Source organism: Neolamprologus multifasciatus, chromosome 7, assembly GCF_963576455.1.
Source record: "Neolamprologus multifasciatus chromosome 7, fNeoMul1.2, whole genome shotgun sequence".
NCBI classification, from domain to species: Eukaryota; Metazoa; Chordata; class Actinopteri; order Cichliformes; family Cichlidae; genus Neolamprologus; species Neolamprologus multifasciatus.
The window spans coordinates 52,174,990-52,200,149 of record NC_140445.1 but is presented as its reverse complement, the minus strand read 5'-3'; the positions used below and the strand labels follow the sequence as shown (position 1 = coordinate 52,200,149).

Below are 25,160 nucleotides of genomic sequence, written 5' to 3'. Positions count from 1 at the left end.
TGATTTGCCAGGTATTTAATGAGTGTCTCCTTTGCTTGCAGCGACATCTCTTTAGACCTCGTATTGAGCATGTCAGTGCACTGCTACTAAATGCGCGGAATAACGAGGGAACAGACCTCATCTAATCATCAAATAACTTGTTGTATAATTGTACATGTTTCGACCCTCTGAACATAGGGGGTACATATAAAAAGTTCCTGAATCAATTGAATTGAAATCCATTATCTTGGTGTACAGATGCAAAATTACCAAAAAAAAAAAGTAATTCTACTTATCAAGTGTGTTTTATTTTATTTTATTTTGTTTTATTTTATTGCACTTGTATATATATTAAAAACTACTACTACTACTACTACTACCACCACCACTACTGGGAAAAGAGTTGTACATTGAAATGTATTTATACTACTAGTAAAGCGGTATCTTTATTATGGAAGTAGCTGATAACAGGCAGCCAATCAGGTCAGGTTGTGTAATGCCTCCTCTGATTTTTAACACTGTCAACCTATTGGTTAAGAGCTAAAATATTTCTACTTTGTGATTGGTCAGGTCAGGTCAGCAACAAATCCATTGTTTTTCCAGGGCCCTGGTCCTACCCGGCCGGGCACAACCCAGCGTCGAGGAGGGGGCCGGTATGTACGTAATGAAAAGACCATACGTCACGTGCCCGCCTCTTACTCCCAACCCCATCATTTGAGGAAATACGCGACATTTTCGTGTGATTAGCGCCAGATCTAGCTGTTTCGGCCACTGTGTTTTAATACAGATGAAATCGTAGGATGCAATTTAAACGGACGGAGGTATTCTAGCGACATTCACGGACTGAACCGGAGGTAGGACACCGCATTTTCATTCATTGGTCTCCAGCTAGAGAGGGAGGGAAAATATTGGATTTTTTATATATATATATATTATTTTTTAGCAGATTCTAGCTTCGGTAAAACCTCGAAATTTGTAGGCCGGGCTGTTTACTGCGAGGAGTTTGTGCTCGACTTGCTCGACGTCCGGATGATGAACAAGAGCCCCGATGCAGCAGCCTGTCGCGCAGGCTGAAGGACGCTTCTCCATCGCCTGTAATCTCAATGCACTACCCCACTGCAGCATCACTGCCATCAGTCGAACGAAATACACGTCTAAGACAGCCGGCGATTCACAATGAATAAAAGCAACTTCAGCCAGACTGCATTTTCGTGGCATAGATTGGTTTATCTGTGCCAGAAAGATGCCCTTCAATCCACCATGCGTCCACCATGACGTGCGCTACAAATATGATTTTCTAGCACAGTTAAATATGGAAGGTAGTTGATTATTGCCTGTTTAGCAAGGAGAACGCGATAAACAGAGTAACGTCTATATAATCCCGCCTTTAAGCTCAATAGGCCTTTCAAACGCCTATTTTGAATCCCAAAGGATATGCATTCGAGATCACGACAAGGCCACACTGTGTCCTGGAGCGCGCATTACACCGCTAAAATATGTGACCAAGAAAACAGGTTCATCTCAGTCTATCTGATGCTCCTCTGGAGGCTGGGTACCACCATGGGTACCTCCTCTCTCCAAATCGTGTCAGGATGTCAAAGACTCCCATTGCAGTGATTGTGGCCTGTTGCTTACAAGCAGGGCCGGGATAGTAAGTGATGTTGCACTTAATCATGCACTGCTCTCCTTTTCTGCAGTTTGCTTTTCAAGGCAGCTGAGATTGAAGAAGTCTGTGTGCCTGGTTTACAAGTGGCAGAAAGCAGTGAATCATGGCAGGTGAGCTTCCCCCCATTTATAAAGGTTGAATAAAAGCTCGTGCACCTCTCTTGACTTGATTTCTTCTTGATGTGAAGCACTGAATCACGTCTCTGTGTCCTAGAAAACAACTTCCCTCCCCTTCCTCGCTTCATCCCCCTTAAGCCATGTTTTTACCAAGACTTCAACGAGATCCCAGACCAACACCGCACTATGTGCAAGAGGCTCTACTACCTCTGGATCTGTGAGTGTACCTGCAGGAAGTGCTTTTTATTTGCTTTGCATTTGGAAGCAGTCGGTATTTGCATGCATCTAGCTGTAACCTGTTAACCTGTCTACGTCTCTTCCTCCTCATGCTGGGCTACTTTGTTTTACCCAAAATATTATGAGAACTAAAGAGTGCAAACACTCCGTGCAGCTGGGAAACTAGATTGGCCGGTCTCACAATATGTCACAGAGCCAGATAACTACCGTTTTCATTTTACTGATTTTATTTTGAGGGGTAAAGTTTGAAAATGATTTAGCTCACACATTTACTTAGTGGTTTGTGATTTGACTGACAAACTGTTCACAAATCTGAAGCCCAATTGAGGTCCCACGGGCAAAAAATGAGGACTTCAGCTATATTTTTTAATTTCCCAAGAAAATAATGTATTTACACAAATCAGTGGGGTACAAAATGAAAAATGGTACATTGTGAAACAAAGTTATCATGCTTGTATCAATCCAATACCAATATTTGATACTATTGATACTTGGATTGTTCCATTCACCTCTAATGTATGCTATAACTCTTAGAATATAATACAGAAGTATGTGTGTGCAATCTTAGGCTTGACAGGTGTGCTCGCCTGTCACAGAAAGAGGAGTTATTGTACAGTTTTATAGTGAACGATAGGAATAATTTCCAAAAAAAATTTATGCTCTTTATTTATTCCCCACTATTATCTGAGATCCACTAACTCTTAACTCATTAATGAAGAACATAATTTGTACATAAATTGTAAAAGTAGGTAGTAGTGTCAAGTTATTACAGTCACATGAGTATTATGGTATGTTTTTCATTATCACATAGGTGCTGCTATTTAAAGCAAAAATGGAAGTCTGGTGAAAAGATAGTTTAGAGTATATGTTTATGTTTGGTGGAAATGGTGTGCTGAATAAAATGTACCTTTATATCATATTTTATTATTGTAGTTTAAGTCTTGAATGTAGAACTGGAAATATGGCAGTGCGTAGTTGTTGGTCTTCATAGTGATTAAATCCTGCTGAGTTATGAGTAATGATGGAGCCTGCGGTGTGTTTGCTGTAGCGTTTTTTTTTGTTTGTTTCCTCACTCTTTTATGTTTTTGTCATTCTTCCTCTCTGTGACGCTGATAGTGCATAGTGCCACGCTAGCTGTTAATCTGATTGGTTGCCTGGCATGGATGTGTGGAGGGGGTGGAGCTACCAACTTTGGCATGGCTATCCTGTGGCTCATCCTCTTCACCCCTTGTTCCTACGTGTGCTGGTTCAGGCCCATCTACAAGGCCTTGAAGTAAGCGTGTTTCCCTCTGAGTTACACTTCTTCCTGCTGTTCCGCTGAATCAGATCATTTCTGACGATTAGTCTCTCCACGCAGGACAGACAGCTCATTCAACTTCATGGCTTTCTTCTTCGTCTTCATGGCCCAGGTGGTGATCAGTATTATCCAGACTGTTGGCATTCCAGGCTGGGGAGTGTGGTAAGAGTTTGTACTGGTTTATTAAAAGTAATGTGTACAGATGAAATGGAAATTAACTGGCATTTATAGAGTTTTTTTCTTGTCTCATTGTTGCTAAAGATGATTCTAGAAGCACCTGAATCAAGGGGTATACTTTGTAATCTAACCTAAAGCATACACTTTGATTCAAAAAATAATTTATTTCTAAACCAATGAGGCTTTAAAGAGGTTCATTATCCTTCTGAGGTCTAAGCCAACTTTAACTCCTAATTCTTAAATCATTTTTTTGGTGATAAAATATGATTAACTTTGATGCATGGTTGTTTCCTTTGTTCCCTGATTGCCAAGATATGGGAAAATAATTTAATAAATGAAATAACTATATTCCCATCGCCTAGGTTTAGAGTTAGTGTTCGGGTTTTCCACCACCACATAAGTATACTGTAATATACTCAACCTCTCTTTAACATTAATGTACTGAAGAGAAATGGGAAATATTAAAAAGCAGGTATACAAGCAGTTTTTTACCCCTTGAAAGTCCTTTTTGTTTCACACTAATAATAATATTAACAACAAAATGATTATTAAATATGTGCAGTGTGAAAACAAGAATACAGCCCATACGCTGGCATGAGCAAATGACCAATATATTTGTATATATATTTCTAAGAAGAGACAGATGGTAAATGGACTGATTCTTCCATAGCCCTTTTCTACTCTATCTGAATACTCAAAGGGCTTTAAACAACTTCCCTCATTCACCCATTCATACAAGCACTTTTTTTCTAAGCTTTTTCTGTGTAAAGGTTCTTTCTATTTAACATTCATACTACAATGGATGCATTGGATGCCCAAGGACATTTGGCATCCAGACTGGAGTAGCCAGGGTTCGAACCACCATTAGCAGACGGCCTGCTATACCTCCTGAGCTACAGCAACCCCAGGAGACACACCCTTTAGGCAAACACAGAGTTTGTCCGGCACAAGGCTCTCTGCAATTCCATTTTGATCAGGCTGTTTTGAACACAACAACCAGCTGATCCGAACAGAATCATGCCTGAATTATTCTTCGGCAGGAAATCTATGCTGTAGCTTTCGATGTAACTAAAAACTCTTTTTAACTCTACACTGTAACCTGACATTCAGCTTTTAAGAAATGTATCTATATGCTGGCTCAATGGCATGGAAGGTTGCGATGTAGGGTTAAGAGGGGTTTCAGGTTGTAAAGTTAGGATGTAGATTTTCTGCAGAAGTCTACATCAGGCTTTAGGCACAGCATAGATTAGTAATTCACAGCTTGTAACAATAGTCTCTAAATATTTTGGTATCAATCTTAAAAATCCAATATCAGAATTATCTAGAATTATCAAGCTTAATGTATTATTTAAATATACCGTATTATGAGCATATGATGATTCTTCTGTGCTTCTTCTTCAGCGGTTGGCTGGCCACCATCACCTTCTTCAGCACCAACATTGGCTCAGCTGTGGTCATGCTGATTCCCACCATCATGTTCACTGCAGTGGCTGTTTTATCCTTCATCGCCCTCTCAAAGGTGAGTGACTGATTTCTACCTGGTCACAGAAATGATTAGATCAATTAGTGCTGGTATTATCAAGTGAAAGATAGCAATCCAGTCCAAGTAGCATTGAATAATTAGCTTGTATTATAATGCCAGCGCTGTTTCCCACTTAAAGGGAAGCAGTGATAACATGACATTTGATTCATTTGCACTAGCAACAGAAATTTTTGGAGATGATATTTATTTATTTCCGGCTGTTTTTAAATCCCTTTTTGGTGAATGCAAGGAATCCATGAGGGGCCCAAGTACTTATTAGAACTTGGTGATCAGAGGTTATTGTGGCTGTTTTTTTGTTTTGTTTTGTTTTGTTTTGTTTTGTTTGTTTTTTTTTTGGGGGGGGGGGGTTAACTCTATAGTTCATATGCTGTGTTTGACAACATATTACAGTGAGGTTTAATAGGATAGCATTATGACGTTTACTATACAAAATGTCAAAGGTTGACTTCACTGTGACATCAGAGTGTTCTGCAAAAACATTTGAAGCCACAACTCTTGAAAAGAAGAGGGGATTGTGACCATATTTCATGATTGGTGGCATCTAAGTTGATGATGCTAATCCCGAGTTCTTACGTTAAAGCTTTGGTCAAGGTGTGACTGTTTTGTGCTGCATGATTAAAGATGTGTGTGAAGCATCCACCTTTTAGAATCTGTTGTTTCTTTAAGGCTATAATTCTAGTTTTTTAACTATACCTGCTAAGTCATTGTGGCAAATTCTAACCATGGGAATGCTGTCCATCTATCACCACACCCTCATATATCAATCAGCGGTATTCTTTGCTCTCATTGGTAGTTGCTTCACTTTGCGGATCCCAAGTTAACGGGTCCCAAAATAGCAACACCAGGAGTTATTTTGTCTTGATGTCACTTATTGTCATTGAGGGTCCGATGCCCCTTTGGCTGTGCCTGCCCACATGGACATTACATAAATCAATCGGTAGTCATGACTAGGTGGCATAAACACACAGCTCTGGATCTGCACTCAGCTCTTTTGTCCAATAAACTGTGACAAAAAACTAGATGACTGTGAAAACTATCTTTTTGATTTTAGTAAAGCACAGATAAATGGCTAGTATTGAGTACCTTGCATATCTATGGAGTCTATATTTTTTGGAAAAGTAATGGGGAAAAAAAAATTTAACTGTGCATGGACAAATCTTTTATTTCACTTCCAGCACTGATATTTTACCAGTAAGCATAAATTGTTGGCAGATTTTTGTCAAAATAAAATTGAAAGTTATCTATTTTTTGTTTTGTTTTGCTATATTTAAAGCCATTAGGCTGCTATTCTTTTCATGTATTATCCAGGTAACCTCCTTTTAATTTGATTCATTCACACAAATTCCAGAAGAACTCAAAGTAACTGCAGAGCTTTATAGAAACCCTGTTTCAAAGTAGGTGTAAATATGCTAATACAGTGATTCACAAAGTGTGGGCCTGGCCCCCCTGGTGGGCAGCAAAGATATTACAAGAGGGGCCTCAGGAACAACAGAAATTCAGTTTGAAATTACTTGCAAGTATGTACCATTACATATTTATATAAATGTATTATTCATATAAAAAGTGAAGTAAAAATGGTAATAACAGTTGGTTATGTTGTGATAGTGCTCATTACTCTGACCTGAATTTACCGCTCCTGTATTAAAGTTTGTGTCCCAGGCAGGTGGGTCACAGATTGGCCTTAACACTTTGCTTAAGACTGGGTAGGATTAGCAATGAATAGCCAACAGCCTGTGTTGTTTATGTTTTTAATACATTTTTCAGAGAAATACATCAGTTTTCCTTGTGTTCCGATCTACTACAGACAAATAATAAAATTCACCTTTTCTTTATGGTAATTTGGTCAATTTTACAAATTGAAAAAAATAAAAGTCATACTTGATAGAGAGTAAAATTCATGTTGAATCCCATTTCTCCTTTCTGTCTTTTTTTAGGTGCATAACTTCTACCGCGGCAGTGGTGGCAGTCTGGGTAAAGCCCAGGAGGAGTGGGCTACGGGTGCCTGGAAGAACCCCCATGTCCAGCAGGCAGCCCAGCAGGCCGCCATGGGGGCTGCTCAAGGCGCCATGCAGCAGAATCAGTACTCAGCAGCTCCCACCTACAACTACGACGAACCCATGTAGGACAGAGGAGTAGGCCAGGCGGCTGAGTGGGAGAACTAAAAAGGGATCAATTAAGAACACAATTCAGAATTAGGTGCCCGTCATTATAACACTGTAATGCTGAACTCAAACAGAACAATGTAAAAGTCATGTTTTTGGTGCAAATGTACTGGGATTTCATTATTTTACTCGGTTCACATTTAAATCAACAGTTATTTTAAAAAACAAAAAATGTTGCTGTTGTTTTATGCTGCTCAGTTGTAGCTGGTCGGTGTTGCTTTCCAACAGAGACACATAGCCTACAATAGGTAGACCCAGTCCCCTGAGCATCTTCAGTTTATTCGAGTAGGTGGTCTCCAATGTCACTCTGTAAATTTTCTAATGATCTTTAATGTGATATTTAAGGGACTGAAACAGCTATATTGTTAAGGGTCTTTACTTTTATTAGCCTTGAAGATCACCAATGCTGAAACAGTTATTTCTCAGCTGATGTAATGGACTAGCTGTTTGGCTAACAGCTAAATTCTTATATACAAATGTCAAGAATTTTTTATTTCCCATTAAAGGAATAGTTTGACCATCTTGGGAAACACCTTAATTCACTCTCTTGCTTCAGGGTTATATATAGGGTATTATAAAATTAATCTTTGCTAGCAGCCAGTTAGCTTGAATTAGCAAAAAGACCAGATACTGAAGCTGAAACAGATAGCTTGGCTTTATCCAAGGATATTAAAATCTTCTTAGCAATTATAGCTAGCAGTATAGCTCTAATGATCTGACTAGCTCGTTATATGTCACTTAAGAGCTCTTAGAGGCAGATTTTATTTCATTTTGACAAAGTCATGTTAGCTGTTTCTCACAGATCTGAAAGATCCACAGATCGCAAGGGGAAAATATGTACTCTCCAACGGGCTAGCAAGTGGTTCCTGGATATTGCCAGTAGTCACCAGGTGAAATCACTCAAAAAAAAAAAAGGGTGCAACACCAAAAACCTCCCTTGTGGTTGCTTTGGTTGCTAGCAGGTCAAATTTAGTTTGCATTGAAGATGCTGACTTGTATGCAAATGCTGGCTAACTATTGACCTAGCAGCAGTAAAACTTGAAAAAGTGCAACTTAACCAGGAATGTTCTGCCTTTTGAAACATGTTGGCTGCACCGCTGAGGCACAACTTTTATTTTAAAGGCTAACGTTTTCCGTTTCACCACAGCTCAGATAGCAGTTAGACAGTTTTTGTAGACAAGTTAGCATCTTCCTTGCAAACTACTGGCAACCGCAGCAATCTGTTAGCGACCAAAGCTATTTCATATTTACATACAGATGTGACAGGGGTTGCTTTTTAACTTACAGCAAGAAATTAATTAGATCAAACTACCTATTTCCTAAAGGTTATGGTACATTTTAAGTAACCTTTTGGGTTTTTTTTTTTTTAAATTATGCTTAAATACCAGTAAAGAAGCTCATCATCTTTCTCTGCTTTTTTTCTTTCCTTTTTTTTGATTGAAAAAGAAAGTTAAACCGACTAAAATTAATATTTTAAAAACAGAAATATGGAGTTTTTGTTTTGGTGATCTTTTTGACAGTATAAGTCGATTTATTTACATTCTCAGGAAAAGTCTAATAGCTGTTTTTAAATTCTACCTGTAAAGCCTGTAGAGCTTCAACATGTTGGGCTTTTGTCTCCTTATATCGCCCCTATTGACCATGTTTGGTTTTGTCGTTACATACTAGTTTTATTGACCATGTTTGGTTTTGTCGTTACATACTAGTTTTATGTTGAGTTTAGTTCAAATATTTCTTCTTTTTTTTCATGTTAAAGTGAAGCACACGCAGTATTTAAAGATTGGAGTTTATTGGTCAGACATTCCAAATCGATGTTAGTATAAAGGTCAAAGTGAAAGAAAACCAAAACACTTGCAGGTTATGGTAAGTAATAGTAGTAATTGTTGTAAGGTGGTCATAACATTGTATGGAGTGATGGATGTTTACTCTCCCTTTGGCAAATTCTCCCGCTTACTCCTACGTGTAAATGCTTCAGTGACTCCTTGTTTCTGAAATTCGGGATTTCAGGCCTTAGTGTGTTATTTCGTGGATGTTGGTGTTATTCCATGAGTTGGTGTAATAAGAAATCTACATAAAAGAAAAAAAAGAATATTAAATTCAATCCAGTTATTTCTTTATGGAGTGAAATATCACAAAAGGACATTCGTGCGTAGCCCCGGTGAGGCCTGATGTGTTCCGTCAGAGACGGTGTCGTTCTGGTTTCTTCGAGTCTTTGAAAGCTTCAGCATACAGTAGGTGGTTCGTACAGTCGAACACTATTAGATTTAAAACAGTGAAGTTATCTGAATCCTCGTTACTTTAAAATCTGTGAGTCGTCTTGTCTGATTGTGATGACGTGGTATCCAGTAGGCTGTTTTTTGTGCTACCTTTTAGTTGTTTTGTTTATCTCTCTTTTTTTTTTTCCTGTGTATTTGAATGACGTGTGGATGCTTGTGAAGCACATGATTTGTTGTGTCTTTCTGTTTTGTTTTTGTTTTTTTTACTATACTTTTTGTTTTTGAAAAAAAAAGTAAGTAATATTTGCGCTGGTTTTCCTCTTGGCATCAGTGAAAACTTCATTCAGAGTGGAGCAATACTAACAGTAGAGTTATTACAATCAGCTGGGGTCCTGTTGTGCAGCCTTTAAATACAGGAAGAAAAATGTTACCAACCCCAACCTAAAGTGTCATAAAATGAATAGCTAGCCTGTTTTTGAGTTGGACACCACTTGTATGATTTTACAGTATCATAGCATTTTCACCAGCACATGCACACACAGAAGTAAGGAGGTGTAACCCTGTAAAAAGTACCATACGTCCGCTCATCTGTTAGTAAATGCACAGCTGGCCATTTCTATAACGTAAATGTGAATTTTTTTGCACAAAGTTGAACAAATAAGCTACTTTCCCTGTGTATGTAGTAAGTTGGTGAACTTTGGATCAGTCCAAACTTTCCGCCATATGTACATACGGCACAATTCATGTGTTTATGGAAATTGCAGCTGTGTAGTTATTGTGTAGCAGGAGCCGCTTATACACTTAATGCCACTGTATCAAAGCTTCTGAAAGCCATTTCCCATCTTATTCCCACATGTGCTGTATGTTGTGTAAAATGTATTAACATGTACTATATCATAAGTATATATGAATATATAATTACTTGAGGTGCAGTAAATATTTGCCATGGATCAACAAATTCAGTAGGCCCTAAATAGTCGAATAAGTCGTTTGAGGGGGCTGCGTCTCCACGAGTGAACAAGGAAAACATTTTGTGTATTACTTTTGTATTATTTGGTCTTACCCTAATAGATATTAAATAGTTCTTGTTGCATCCTGTTTTGTTATGTGATGAGTTTGCATACGGGTACTATACAGTTGTAGATATGGAAAATGTAACTTTTTTTTTAATGAACTATTGACTTTTAGGTGTAAATAGCTGTCTTGAGTAGCTGACCTTCAATTTCTTCTGTCCAAATACAAACCTTAAATATTCTAATATTCATCTCCCCTCCGACACAAGTGAATTTTGATTCTTTTCTAGGTTAAAACTCGCTAAAAAAAAATCCAATTTAGCCTAAACATGGTGATGAACAGTGATGTGGTTTCTTTTTACATCATACATTACAATTCATAAACACTTTTATGGATGCTTTACTTTTAAGGAAGGTTGATGATTTGAATACTCCAAATGAATCAGGGGCATTTGTATATATCATTCATTTCATACCTCAGCACATTGTATCCAATTATTACAACTGGAAATGATGTGGTAGTGGAGTAGTAACTAAGTAACCTATAATAAATTACAGAGTTATAAAATATAACAAAATGGTTCTAATAGATACAAATAGCTCTAATTATAAATATTCCAGATGCTGATCACTATGCTAGACAATCTCCCAGTTTATATTTGTTATATTTGTTCAACCTGCCATCAGCAGCCAATCAGCAACTAAGATTAAATCAGAGAGGGAATAGAGCAGGGTAATGAGGGTGGCAATAAAAGAAAAACACAAGAGGAAGCCCATTGCTTTCTCCATATCCCTCCTGACTCATATTTCTGTAGCTTTGCTCTTTGCTAGTGCCATCGTCCCTGCTGGTAGCATGAGATGGTACTTGCAGCCTATTCAGGTTGCATATCCATACATGCTGTCACAAAATTTACTGGGTCTTTCTGCACAGTCCAGCACAGAAATGGAGAAGGGCATCAACCAGGCAGCAGGACCAGCAACTGCTCCTTTGTGCGAGGAGGAACAGGAGGAGCTCTCCAAAGTGACCTGCAGCAGGCTACTCGTGTAAATGTTTTGTCAGAAACAATGAGATCTGCCAGTGAAGCGCCATGTGAGCCCTGAGCACATGTGACAGATGTGAAAGGGTCTGGACACAGCGTGGTCAAAATTACGCTACCAGCAACATCATCCAGCATGATCCTTCAAGGCATATTCTTGAATCATACCATAAACCTCCATGTTCCAGCCAGCAGTACCAGGCTAAAACCCTCGGATCTGATGGTGGCCTCACCCATCACGTTCCCCAGGCCCATCCATGACTTTATCCAAGTCTGGGGGAAGATTCCCAGCACACCATCCACCATCACTTCACAAGTGTTCCCAGATGTTGGGAGTGCACATGCAAGTGGGGGCTGTAAACAGTAATAAGTACTAAATGAGCTGCATCAGCCTGTAATTTGAATTTTTAACTCTGCTTTTTGTTGTGGTTTTGAATCCAGCCCTCAACAAGCTGCTGAAAGGGTTTACACTGACCGTTATATCATTTCATTCTCAACAATTTATACTGCATCCATGCTTACCAGTAAAGATTTTCATCTTGAATATTTCATTCATTAAGAGCCAATGTATATTTTAAGTGTTTCCTTAATTTTCTGGAGGTGTAAAAATAATTTATGGATTCCTACACACGGCTCTAAGAGATTAAGTATTTGCCCAATTATTCCAATGAACTACAGCCTTAAAGAATATCAATCCTTTGTAGTAATGTTTTTAAACTCACTTGAGTACAAATATTTACCAAATAAGCAACAGAAACAAATTCCCAAAGGTTTTGTATTTATGCAGTTATTTACACCTTTGCCAAATTTTGAGTCAAATATTCAATTTGTACAATTTTAGTTATATTTAAGTATTTGAATACATTTTCCACGCTTCCACGCAGGGAACTCTGAAACTAAACTTTGACATCACTACTAATTATTGCACTTGGGATAAAACCAGATAAAAGAGTTACCTTACTCTGAATGTGCAGGTAGATTTTACCTCATTTTAAATATTTTTCTTTTAAGTACATAAATTATTACACTACATTGCAAATATGTAACTACATAATAAAATTATGTAAATTACTTAATAATACACATTACAACTGCCACCTAATCATCAACTTTAAATTATGGAGAAATATATTTGATATTCAAGAGAAACAAAAACTAAAAAAAAATTGCTACTGAATAAAATGTAAATTAAAACAATTAAAAAAAACTTTACAACTCCAATGCTACACACGAATACCAGTGATAATCTTAAAATTCTTTATTCATAAACTTGATGCAAGTTTACAAATTACTGTACATGGTCAAAATTTCTTCAAATGGAAAAAAAACAAAAACAAAAAACAAGAAACCCAAAATGAGCCAAGAGTGTCAGACTTGTTGGTGCCAGAAAATGAATTGAGATAAATGACACACAGTCCAGTTAGAGAAGCGCGCTATTACCATTGCATGACCGTCAAACTTGAATCTCAGTATCTGCTGTGACCCGAGCTTTTGCATTTTGAAGGGAGGCAGTCACACATGTGGATAAAGGGTCTGTAACAGAGGGTTTAATGTGCACCTCCTCTCTACACCTGACCACATGGGTCCCCATCATTGGTGAAAGTGTCTTGATAAAAGATATTAATAACCTCCACCCTCAGATACATCCTGTTGTCACAGGTCTGATGTAAGCAGTGTGCTGAGAACAAAAAAGAAATTCTGATCAGAAATTATTCACGATATGACACCTCTCTGGGGAGAAGGGGGGTGGGGAAAAAAAAAAAAAAAAAAAAAAATCAGTGAGAGCAATTACACAGACTGGTCAACATGCTCCTTGCAATCCAGCACTCGCTATATAAATTGCTTTATTACAAAGTCATGCGACCTGTGTTTTAAAGTTCAGTTCATCAGTGGGCAAGTATGTCAAAACATTACTGAAACTGAGCACTAATTAAACCCAGAAAGTCACCTGCAGCTCAACATGGACATGTACAGATCCCCCTCCTAAGTATTGTTTGTTACCTGAGTTGCCATTCAAATGTACTTTTGCAGACAGTGTTAGCAAATAAACTGCAAAAGAGCCAACAGATTGATAGATACAACGTGTGTCCTGTAATTTGGGGAACAGCAGCACTCTGTGTGTACTACAGGATATTGCAAGGTCAAAGTTCGAATGTACAGTTTTATAATCACACTACTAAATCATCCTTTTCCACAAGCAACACTGAAACACACCTGTGCTATATTGTAATGGCAGAGGAAGCCCTACAGATAATGGACATTTAGCTCCAAGTCATGTCGAGTGACAGGGCGGCAAATTTTAAATGGGCAGGGAGGGGAACAAAAAACAAAACAAAAACAAACAAAAAAAACACTACAACAAATTTATGCGAGGATGATATGACAAGTTTGCTTTAAAATTAAATTAAAAAAACAAAAAAGAAGAACAAAGAAACATCCAGAAAACCTTAATTTATTTCCTTAATAAAGTCCACTCCAGCAGATCTGCTGGATGAAATGACTGCAATCAAATCAAACCCAGCTTTTTAGATCAGCGGCTGAATAGGGGGCTTCTGTACAACGTGCTGTTAACTTTACACACAGAGGGCTTCATTGTCAGCATCCAACTAGCCATCAACCTCTACAGCTATTAAAAAAAAAAAAAAAAAAAGCACTTGCAGCCTTTAACATAAATAAGGCAAGAGGACCCAAGAGGGGTTAGAACTTCCAATCTTATGTATCCTCTCACTATAAGATATACAATATGGAAATTCTGATGTATTTCATACCTATTGGCCTTATTTTCTAATTAACTGCAAGTTGACTTGTTCACAACACTGCAGCATTTTGTTTCTGCTTGACCCGATGTTCTTCACACATTATAAAAAGCAAGTGCAAAAAAACAAACAAACAAAAAAAAACGTGAGTAGTAGGTAATCTCAAATTTAAGATAAGCTTACAAAATATGGAATCGTATCATTTGTTGTCTAGGATACCCAAATAATAATTTAAAAAAAATGCCAAATAATATTTCTAAAACAATGTTTGCATTTATGTACCAGTTAATTTCCAAAAAAAAAAAAGAAAAAAAGAAAAGAAACAAAAGCAGTTTTGAGGAGGTTCTGCTTCTGTATCAATCTTCCTTTAAAATTCCCACTAAATGAGGGGTAATGGACTGTGAAGCCCGCTTTGTCAAAGCAGCTGAAGAAAAAGCATTCCCCCAAATTTCTAGGGAGAAAAGTTTTTTTTTTGTTTTTTTTGTTTGTTTTCAAAAGACAAATGAGCATATTTAGAAAACAGAACTAGTGATAACCTCACATAATCCTCCTCACTAAAACACTGAGGGGGAGAAGCAAAGTGAGACCGGAATAAAGTCTTTCCTGGAGCGAGGTGACGGGAATACTTGTCAAATGAGCCACGAGATGGTTTCCGTGAGAACGATGATATATTCCCAGTAAGTCAGAGAGGGAAAATATTCCAAAGAAAGCAAGACGACTCAAAGACATGTTCCCGGTGCATAGTGGTAGTAGCTCCTTATCCATCCTCTTTAGGTGGTGTGTACCAACCTGAAGGAACAGAAAGACAAACGCAGTTATTTAAAGAAGCCATGTTAAAGTGGAATTCATTAACAGTGCATATTGTACACGAACACACAAAAGCCTGATATAAATGCAGTTTCAAACAACTAGAACTGTAACACAGATGTGGTGAAAGAAGAGTGCACAGTTCATCCTGCATGTGGGTCATTGATGTGACCTATTTCTGTGCATGAGCGCATCATTTCTTTTAAATGAATTAGTTTTTTTTTTATAAAACTTTTAGTTTGAATACATTTGTAGTGCCTTCAAATATAAATTTTTAAAAGTTATCTAAAACCTGTAAATGTCACATGGTCCAACTGTTGGTTTAAATGAACAGAAGACCATCTCTTTAAATGGTAAAATATTTAAAATAAAATACAGCTTGGCTGGTACACTTTTCATGGCAGGTGGTATGACCAGTGTATGTCATAAAAAAGTGATGTTTATGCTATTGCTACCAAGAACAAAGGTCAACATTGGTGTCCAAGTAAAACCCTATTTAAACTGGTAATAGTTGTGGTGCAATCTCAGATCTCTCTTACCTAATAGCTTTTATTATTTAATTGTTTTACTTTAAATATTTTAGAGACTCAACTTTTGTCATGAACTGAATAAATTGTTTTATAGAGAAATTATTTAGGCACAAAATATGATTCAGATACGTGACACAAATTTATAAAATATTCATACATAAATGCGTTCATGCATGAATACTAAATACTACGTCACATTGATGACCCACAAATGACTGCAGTACCCCCCCCCCCCCACACACACACACACAAAAAAGGCGATTTTCAACCAAGAGAAACAGGGTGTATATGTGCTACATGCAAATGAAACGTGCACTTATAACCTTTAAGGAAGTACAGTACAAAAATGCAGTGGTATTTTACATATGTGGAAGTATGCTTAAAGCTAATGGAAATGACATTAGTAAAAACATAATACTCAAATTGTAATTTGTGTGAAAAACAGTGGGACTAGTATGAATTTTGTTTGTAAAAAGGTTAATTTTTTTTAACGCTTTTGCCTATAAATTTTGATTTCCCAGTAAGAAAAGCTTGCTCATGTTTACATTTATATGAAAGTAGACTGTATACATGCATCAGTGTATGGGGACCGTTAGCTATGGATCATGATGTTCCCATTGTGTGTTTATTGAGCGTCAGTAATTCATAACTCTTTCCTTACCGTTCTTTTCATGAATCTGAACCAGGGATTTGTATGACTGTTGTGCTCTGGCAAGATTGTACTGGTTCTGAAAGACAAAAGGCAACATGTTAATATGCAGAAGCAGGATGATCCATTTATTTTACTTGTTTTCATTACTGAAACAAAGTTCATTTAAAAACAAAACAAAACAAAACAAAACCAAACAAACAAACAAACATCACACCAATTCATGAAATGTGTTACCTTATTGGCTCCAAACTGCACCCTGGCTTTTCCTTTAACCAGAGTTGCATTTATCTGCATGATGACAGATTCTATGGAATAGGCACTGCTCCAGCCCTAACAAACGCAAATGGAAATGAATCAGTTCCTGTTGTTAGTCATAATTATTATTTTATTTATCCCATTTGCATACCTGTTTTGTGAGAAGTTCCATGCACAATGCTCCTCCCCCTAAAACATAACTGAAAAAAAAAAAAAGATTCACAAATGTGTCATTGAGCGAGAACGTATTAATCTTTTCAAAAAAAAAAAAAGAAAAGAAAAAAAAAAAGTATTTTTCTTGCTCTCCAGAATTTTCTTTTTTAATTTGCTAAAATTATCAGAAGCCTTGAAAGTAAGTATAGTACAGTGATACAGTGATGTATGGCAATGGCGTGTGCTTTATAATTCCTTTTAAATTAAATTTTAGCTGCTTCATCTCCACTACCTTAAGCATAGATACAGTGAATCTTCACAAGTCATACCATACTTATTTACAACAGGACTTCCCTCTAGCAGAGAATCTCTCTCTATGATAATAGGTTATTTCTACCCTGTACCTAACACAATGCAACCTAAGCCACTGCATCTTAAAAAACAAAAACAAAATCCTAAACCACTTAATTTCATGTAACATTTGCTTTATTGAACCACTTGACTTGACACACACACTTTTTATTTTTATTTTTACTTAACTCTAACCTTTAGAGTATTATATATATTATATTATCAAACTCCTTATTAAGCACCTGTAATTCAACTTTTGTTTTCAATTTTTACTTCCGACTTCCTTTGTTTTATCCTGTTTAAGTTCTGTTCTTTTGTTCAGGTTTTTACCAAATTATTTTCATACCAGAAGTCTTTCATTATCCATTGATAACTGTTGTCACACCTTCCCCTCAGGTTAAGAGCCTTGGTGTCATCCTCAGCACTCTTTCCTTCACAGAACATATAAATAATATCACTCGATCTTCCCGTTTTCATCTTCGTAATATTAACTGCCTTCACCTGTCACTCACTCCAAGCAGTACCACCATACTTGTCAATGCTCTTGTCACATCTCGTTTAGATTTTTGTAATTCTCTTCTCTATGGTCTACCTCAAATCTCTCCATAAATTACAGTTGGTTCAAAATAAAGCCGCTCATATTATATTCCGAATTAGATCTACTGAACATAGAACACCTGTTCTTAAACCGCTCCGTTGGTTTCCAGTTCACCTCCGTGTCCATTTCAAGATCCTGCTTCTTACTTTCCAAGCGCTTCTTAACCTTGCTCCCCCATATTTATTTGATCCTTTCCATACGTACTCACCCCCTAGTACACCTTGCTCTTCTTCAGTTTCCCTTCTGTCTGTTCCACCTGCTCGTCTGACTTTCATGGGACTCAGACCCTTTAGTTGTTTTGCCCAGAGACTTCACAGTTCAGAGATGTGGTGGAAGTGCATTCCAAAGTCTCTCTCCACTTTTAAATCGCGTCTTAAAACCCATCTATTCAAAATTTCATATCCTTCATCATGATTCCGTCATAGTCCATTTGTACCTTGTTTAGCTTTTATACTTTATTTTTCATTTACCTTATGTTTTATGTTTTGTTTTTTTGTACTAATGTAAAGTGACCTTGAGCGTCTTTAAAGGCACGATAAATAAAATGTATTATTATTAGTTTTTTTAAAAAGTTATTTCTTTAAACACCACCTATAAAATGGCTTAAACAATCTTAAGGCTGCAGTACAGCAGGAATTTACATATTTGTTTAGTCTAAACAGTGGGGTGTTAATTTTTAATAACAGAAGAAACCATTTGAAGTTGTCAAGCAAATCATAAAGCATATTCTGGGCAGTAACATTCCTAAGATGCATGTGATGTTGTATGTAATTTGGGCTGGGAACACTACTGCACACTCACCCTCCAGACAGCACAGGCGAGACAACCCGTACAAAAGGTGGGTCAAAGGGAAAATTATCCTGTTGTAGAGAAGAAGAAAAAACTGCCTTAAGACAGCCCTATACTACAAAAAAAAATATAAATAAAGCTGTTGACAATTACTTCCATAGGACTCACTTTATAAGAGAAATTGAGCAGAATGTAATCCACTCCTTCCTTTTCTTTTAAGACCTGCAAGTCACTATGTAATGGACTATCTGGGTCTACCCTGTAACAAACAGCAACAAAAAAGGTCAAATAAAAGCATAATTTTCAAAGTTGGAAATATAAATAGAATAAAAATACACTCAGAATAAGAACTTACGTCCTTAACTTCACATGCCATTCATAAAGGCTGTCATTGACTAGTTCGACTGAATAAATACCTGTGAAATGAGTCACAAACGCACAAAGAGCTTCACTTAAAGCTTCTGAAAAAAAAAAACCATTAAATACAATGCAAGCCACAAGCATTGAGTAATGGTTCCTTGTATTCACCTGTCTTGTAACTCTGTGACCTGTAGATCTCCCTGAGTTCCTTCATTAGGCGGTCTGAGGCTTGCACTGAGCCCGAGACTGCACCCTGCAACATAAAACAACTGACGGTTAAACAACTGGGCAAACAGGAAGCATACCAGAGGTTTTCAGATTTTGCACAATTTTCTTGGACTGCTGCATTTTTGCACTGAGTGTTGGAGGTTGCTGTTAAACTGGTAGGTTGCATGAGAATGTACAACTTCTTCCCTTTATAATTGACAGACTCATATTGAGTCTGTCAATTATGCCGCGCCCAAAAAATAAACAAATCATAATTAAAATTATTTTCTAGTAGAAATTCATACAAAAGACTAATTATCTCATCGTGATTGTGCATTCATAATCTCCAAAAGCCAAAAATATTAACTGAGATTAAGGTTTGATTAAAAATGTGACAGATGGAAATCTTACATTCAAGTGATCTTGTCTCTGATTTTTACGGATTTTCTCCAAGATGGCCAGATTTTCTTTTTCTATCCCTTCATCTTCTGACTTTTTTCCATCCACCGGCTCCTCTTCTTTCATTTCGTAATGGTCCAGGTCTTGGTCCAGATCAATATCCTGCTGGCAGAACACATACATTTGTTCATAAAAGAGAAAAAAAACCCAAAGATATTAAACAAATTGACGATCAATCAATGGATCATATTTGGATACCTCTCCCATTTCGTCTTCTTCTTCCTCTTCAGATGTCACGTCACCTGATAACCCGTGCTGTGAAAGGTTGGAAATTGAAAAACAGTGAGTAGCTAAGGTCAACGAAAGACTCTTGAGCTTTACTCTTATTTCCTGAGCTTACTTTTCTGTCTTGGGTGATCGGGCCAGCTGGCAGAGGCTGGTCCAGCATTTCCACATCTGGATGTTGTGGCAGGTTGTAAAGACGACAGAGATCACAAATAAGGCGCTTCAACTGCTGTAGAAGCTGTAAGAAACATCGAGAAGATAAACTGTCAATAATAATATTAAATGACATTTTCCTAATGTAGCAAAGCATCCTATGTGGAGCAAGAGCCATATTAACCATCTTACCAATGTGCTGCCTTTCCTCACATCTTCTAGGCGCTCCAACACTTCAGCCAAACTGGGATCATCCGAGTCGACAAACCATATTGGTGGCGTTGAGGGATAGGATTCCTGCAACAGCAGCAATAAGAACACATACAAATTTAGCTGATCACACTCAAGTGCTGATGGCTTTACAGTCAACAGAATGCACTTGAATTGTACAGAGAAAACCACTGCTTTTAAGAAACAAAAATGTCACCCTGGGTTAGAAATCTGATTAACATAAAGGGTAATAAAGTTTGTTTCAGAGTTAGTGACTTCAAACCAAAAGCCTTAGCCCACACAGCCACCCACTGCACAAAATTAGCCTCCTACAAGCTGAAGAGCGAAAGCAACTCAAGCACGAGAGAAAAGTGGTTAAGTGCTCCTTGGACATTTCAATTAGGTCTTAATACAGCTTTTAAAGTCATGAGTAAAAATCTAGTTTTCAACTGCTGTGCTTAGCAGCAAACGTATTCAAACAAGCATTTAGACACATATGGTAGTACTATGTAAAGATTTGGTAATGTAAAAAGACCAAGAGAAAAAAATACTGCACACAGAAGAAGAGAGAACCACGTATATATTAATAAGAGATGTTTTATTTTTGATTGGGTTTTTTAGAAAGTTAAGAAAGATGTTGAGAGAAAACATACTGTATATTGTATACAGCAATGACTGTGCAGTATTCATGTTAAAATGACTGCACTGAAGTCTGAGAAAACTTCCCTACTTTTCAACTGATTCAAGATCCCAATTTAAAAAAAAAATTGTCTCGATTGGTAGTTTTAGTTCCGTGTCAGATTATGTCAGATTATAAAAAAAAAGAAAAAGGTTATGTTTATTTTATTATTTCAATGATTAATAAGGCAATATAATCAAATACACGATAATTAAAGTTAAAGACCAATTTTTCTTCTCGTTTTAAAGGTTAATAAATCTGCTGGTTTTCCAGAGTCTGTGAGTAATCATGCTGATTAACTGAGTCAGAAACATCCCTCAATCAAAATGCCTGCTTTCAAACAACAGAGATGGTGATGGCCAAAAAGCCAAACTCGTGTTTAAAATAGGATCTGACTGAGTGCCTGATACATGCATGCGCCACAGATGAAAAATATTATAGTATTTACAACCTCCAATCAAACCTGGCATAAGATCTCTCATTCACTGTGGGGAGGAGTTAAACACACGGTGCCACAAACTGTAAACTACACTGCATAAACTGGGCATCTAATTGTAACCATGACTTGGATGCTGACGTGAATGCTCTTTACAAGTCAGAAACTGGTGAACTGGTAATTACGATGCCTTTATTATCAGCACAGTGTTGTGTTAGTGTAACTCAATAATACGTGCCTTTCAACTTCTTAGTAATCTCCATACTACAGTTCATCTGATAAACTGATCTTTTACACAAAATGTCATCAATTTCCGAGTTCCTGCTCCTATTTTACGCCTTCGATAACTAAGTGTCATGAGATTTGGGCTGTTGTTACACATTTTTACATTTATTCTTCTGTCTAACCGTGAACTCTGACTCTCATTCTAGAAAAATGCTGTAAAGTTTATTTTATACTTGCACACAGTGGCCCCCTTTTTGAAAGCTGGAGTGTGTGGTACATAATGGGCAAGCTAGAGGGTCAGTCTCTGCAGGTATTTAAACAATTTATCAAGGACAGAGTACAATGGCAAGGAATTTTTGGAGAAAGACTGCTGAAACAAGTGGAATATAAAAGACTTTTTGCAGAGAAGTCTAGAAAAAACACCTTTGTGTTTGTAAGACACTTCCTACTTCCTATAAATCATTGCCTACAACTCCAACAGTCAAGTGTACCAGTATGTGTGACTGTCTAGGATAAAGCCATCTATAATTTCATCCATCTAATTTCAAGCTTATCTAAGGTCAAGTCACAGAAGCTGTAACCCTTAACATTATATTTCAAACATCTTTTTACTCCAGTTACTCCTTGAGGACACCCACTCCATCCCAGTACCCAGGGATAAATAACCTGAGTGTTCTGGTTTTGACCCAGGGTCTCCTCCTAGTTGCTAGTGCCCAGGAAACCTCCAAAGGTAGGTGTTAAGGAGGTATTCTGGCCAGATACCAGAACCATCTCAGTTGGCTCCTTTAAAAGTGAATCAAGAGGGACTCTACTCTGTGCTCCCACTGGATATCTGACGTTCTTACCCAGTCTATAACACTGAGCTCAGCCACCATATGATGGAAACCGATCAACCCCTTTTATTTGTGACCTTGTTCTCCCAGTCGCAACCCAAAACTCATGACAACAGGAGAGGGCTGGAACTATAGACAGTACAAAAGATGTCCAGGCATGTGATTTGGGTCTGAAAAGTGAAGTCTATTTGCCTAAATCTGTTACGTTCACATGATGACTCTACGTGTACATGGTAAATAATGTGCACTTGTCTTTAAATAATACCAGCGAGAATAGCAGCATCAGTGGGTGCTCTCCTATGTTTCACAAGACAGAACATTTGGTTTATGCTTCGGCCCGTCTTCCTCCCTTCATACCAACCAGTCGTGGAAGATGGCCACCCCTCCCTGAACCTGGTTCAGCTGGAAGTTTCTTCCTGTTAAGACAAACTTTTCCCTTCCCACTGTCGCCAAAACACTTTCTCATAGGAAGTCATACGATTGTTGGGTTTCTCGGTGTATGTATTATTGTAGGGTCTACCTTAAAATATACAGCCCCTTGAGGCGACTGTTGTCGTGATTTGAATTAAATGTCTCTTTGCTTTTCTAATCCTTGGAAGACTTGGCTTAAATATCTCTTAAGTATCAGCCGTGCCAGTTTTTCCAACTATTTTAATCAGATATTTTGTGGCTGTCTGCCAACTTAGATGCTAGCATAACACTGTGAATGTGCTGCTTACGTAGCCTTAAGCTTTATTTGTGCTCACCACATTGGTAACCGTGCGCACCTACTGTGATGTCATTGCAGTACATCAGACTAGAAATCTTCTCCTGAATGATGGAGGTCACCACTCAGACAAAACCTCTGCATCAATGCTTGCATAGAAGGAGGATGCAAAGGAAGCAGTTTTGTTATGTTATTTTCCTTCAAAGTTTCATCTTTCTGAAGCAAACTTAAGTGGTGAAAACTGGGCCCTAGACTGCAGTCTTATAATTGGTATTGTCACCGTTGCAAACAGTGGTGCCTCAAGCCATGCTTTGTCATTTAGGCTGCTTGTACATCTACATTGGTAGCAAAGCTGGTAGACATGAATGTATGGCTGTGACAACTTGTACCACCTTTTCAATGATATAGCAGTATAGGAGCTCAGAGATTCACAAATTATACAGAGGGAGATGCCTCCAGTTCTGATTTCTTATACTCCTAAACCAGCACTAATGTGGAGGTTTCTGTCTGAGCAGAGGAGAATGCAGTTCAGGAGAAGAATGGAGCACTGGTATAAATGCTGACCAGTTTGAAGTGACATTACTGTTTGTGCACAACATGATCAATGCAGTAAACCTAATGGGCTTTGGCATAATCCTAGGTATGTAAAAATAAAAAATAATAATAATGTTTAAAAAAAAAAATCACTCCATAGCTCTGATCTCTTCGTGGCAATCTGCTTCAAATCATACCCAATGATATCAAACATGACCATGTTCACAGCATGGGGCCACATTTAACTCACAGCTACCCCTCTGAACAGGAAGAATGCAATATACCTGAGTGTAATCTAGTTTTCCTTTAGCATGGGCTGACTCAAAAGGACACAGACAGTGAGGTTTAATCTCAATATGGCAAGGTATTCGGAACGTTTCAACAAGCACTCGCGCGTCCTCAAAATGCGCATAAGTGTAACTGTGTGTGTGCATGCTTCTGCTGAGAGGAGGAGGATGTGGTCAGGTTGTCAGGAAGATTCATCATCTGCTTACCTGAACCAAGCAAAACAAGTGCCAATCGAAAAGAAAGAGCCTCAGTTGTTAATAGATTACACCTACATTCATCTACATTTTGTGATGGCTGGGAATGTCTGCTTTGCGCAAGTTTGAATTTGATTTTAATCGCTAATGTATTGGAGCGGGCTGTGAAACGCGTATAAATACTAGGCCCCTGTTTCGTTTCTTTTTCTTTTTTTTTTTTTTTTGGGTGGGGGGGGGGGGGGGGGGGGGCTGCGTTACTAAAAAATATACAGTTCCGCTGACGTGAACAGCTGGTCAAAAAAGCAATATTGTCACGTACATTTTATATGTGCATTGCGTCGCTTTCGTCAGGTTTTAGTGTCGAGATAAAGAAGCCACTAACGTAACCGCTTTAATGTATGCCAGTAAGTTCGTCAGAGGGATCAGTCTACTTACTGAAAAAGGCAGAAAGGACGACCGAACAGCATTCCATTAAACCGCTTCTATTTCACGTCAATTAAAGCCATGTACGGGACCTCGACGCTATGTCTGTTTAAAAACACACGTACACAGTAAAATACTGCTTGAAAGCAGCTGGGGTGTAGTGAAAGCCCTCGTATGACCGAACTAAATTAAGTTTAAATTGAACTAGATATAGGCCATAAGTGATAAAGTTAGCCGTTGTACTACTTTCAACAGTAACGCAGTTAATTTGGCAAACAAAAACAAGCTAGCATTAATGTTAGTTTCAGTTAACAAGCTAGCAAAAGCAGCGTCGTTACTAATCGACGTTTTATTGTATAATTTTTCAAAGTGAACATAACACTGTTCGTGTGTCGTCCACTTTAATCCACGGGGTTACTCGGATTTTAATGGCCTGACACCGTTTATAAATGAAAGCGAACACTTTATTCGTAGTTAATTTGTAAACACGGTGCCTTCCGCGGACCGATTTGGTTTCAGTCGATAGTCAGACGCTGGGTTAGCTTGTGCGCAGAGCTGGCCTGGACTCACCGTGATGTTGCAGTGGATGATCAGCAGCTTCTCCCCTGTTACGTTGAATTGGCAACTGAGTTCATCGGGTTTCCAGTCTATTATTCTGAATCGTTCGTGGTTTGGGTCAAAGATTGACTCCAAAAACTTCAGTTCGGCCTTCAGCCCCGAAACCGACATCTTCTACTCATCTCAAACCACCAGGCCGCTGGCAGAGGGGAAGTCGGGGCGGAATGCGACCGCGCAGTCGAATCGGCTGTACGGATCTCGCATATTAGCGTGAGAACAACAACAAAGGGCTGGAGAGTTAGCTTTATATAAACCTGTGTAGCGCACAAAGACTCT

General features: G+C 38.0%; 2 protein-coding genes across 4 annotated transcripts; one reads left to right on the top strand and one right to left on the bottom strand.

Annotated features, from left to right (window-relative positions):
* Positions 1-610: 610 nt before the first annotated feature.
* scamp5a (secretory carrier membrane protein 5a) lies at positions 611-14,527 on the top strand. 2 transcript variants are annotated; one of them, XM_085165011.1, is made up of 7 exons: positions 611-632; positions 1,677-1,755; positions 1,859-1,978; positions 3,115-3,271; positions 3,356-3,457; positions 4,874-4,991; positions 6,950-14,527. In XM_085165011.1, the coding sequence occupies exons 2-7, from the start codon at positions 1,749-1,751 to the stop codon at positions 7,136-7,138; spliced, it is 693 nt and encodes a 230-aa protein (XP_085021137.1). In that variant the 5' UTR covers positions 611-632; positions 1,677-1,748; the 3' UTR covers positions 7,139-14,527. The 2 variants fall into 2 exon arrangements, with proteins under 2 accessions (XP_085021137.1, XP_085021136.1); XM_085165010.1 differs by lacking the exon at positions 611-632 and adding an exon at positions 647-833.
* Positions 9,623-25,107, bottom strand: LOC146515333 (ubiquitin-conjugating enzyme E2 Q2-like). Of its 2 annotated transcripts, none has more exons than XM_085165003.1 (13): positions 24,837-25,107; positions 19,931-20,035; positions 19,701-19,823; positions 19,559-19,615; positions 19,313-19,465; positions 18,863-18,947; positions 18,690-18,750; positions 18,503-18,593; positions 18,347-18,405; positions 16,595-16,643; positions 16,423-16,518; positions 16,198-16,264; positions 9,623-14,988 (listed from the first exon to the last, which is right to left on the bottom strand). In XM_085165003.1, exons 1-13 carry the CDS (start codon positions 24,993-24,995, stop codon positions 14,957-14,959), a joined length of 1,137 nt encoding a protein of 378 aa, XP_085021129.1. In that variant the 5' UTR covers positions 24,996-25,107; the 3' UTR covers positions 9,623-14,956. The 2 variants fall into 2 exon arrangements, with proteins under 2 accessions (XP_085021129.1, XP_085021130.1); XM_085165004.1 differs by having other exon boundaries at positions 19,313-19,462; positions 24,837-25,106.
* Between the last annotated feature and the right edge of the window lie 53 nt (positions 25,108-25,160).

Coding starts and splice junctions, on each gene's coding strand:
- LOC146515333 (XM_085165003.1), bottom strand. CDS start 24,995: ATGTCGGTTTCGGGGCTGAAGGCCGAACTGAAGTTTTTGGAGTCAATC. Junction 20,036..24,836: donor TCATCCACTGCAACATCACG/GTGAGTCCAGGC, acceptor CTGCTGTTGCAG/GAATCCTATCCCTCAACGCC. Junction 19,466..19,558: donor AAGAAGACGAAATGGGAGAG/GTATCCAAATAT, acceptor GTGTTCTGCCAG/CAGGATATTGATCTGGACCA.
- scamp5a (XM_085165011.1), top strand. Junction 3,272..3,355: donor CCCATCTACAAGGCCTTGAA/GTAAGCGTGTTT, acceptor CTCTCCACGCAG/GACAGACAGCTCATTCAACT. Junction 4,992..6,949: donor CCTTCATCGCCCTCTCAAAG/GTGAGTGACTGA, acceptor GTCTTTTTTTAG/GTGCATAACTTCTACCGCGG.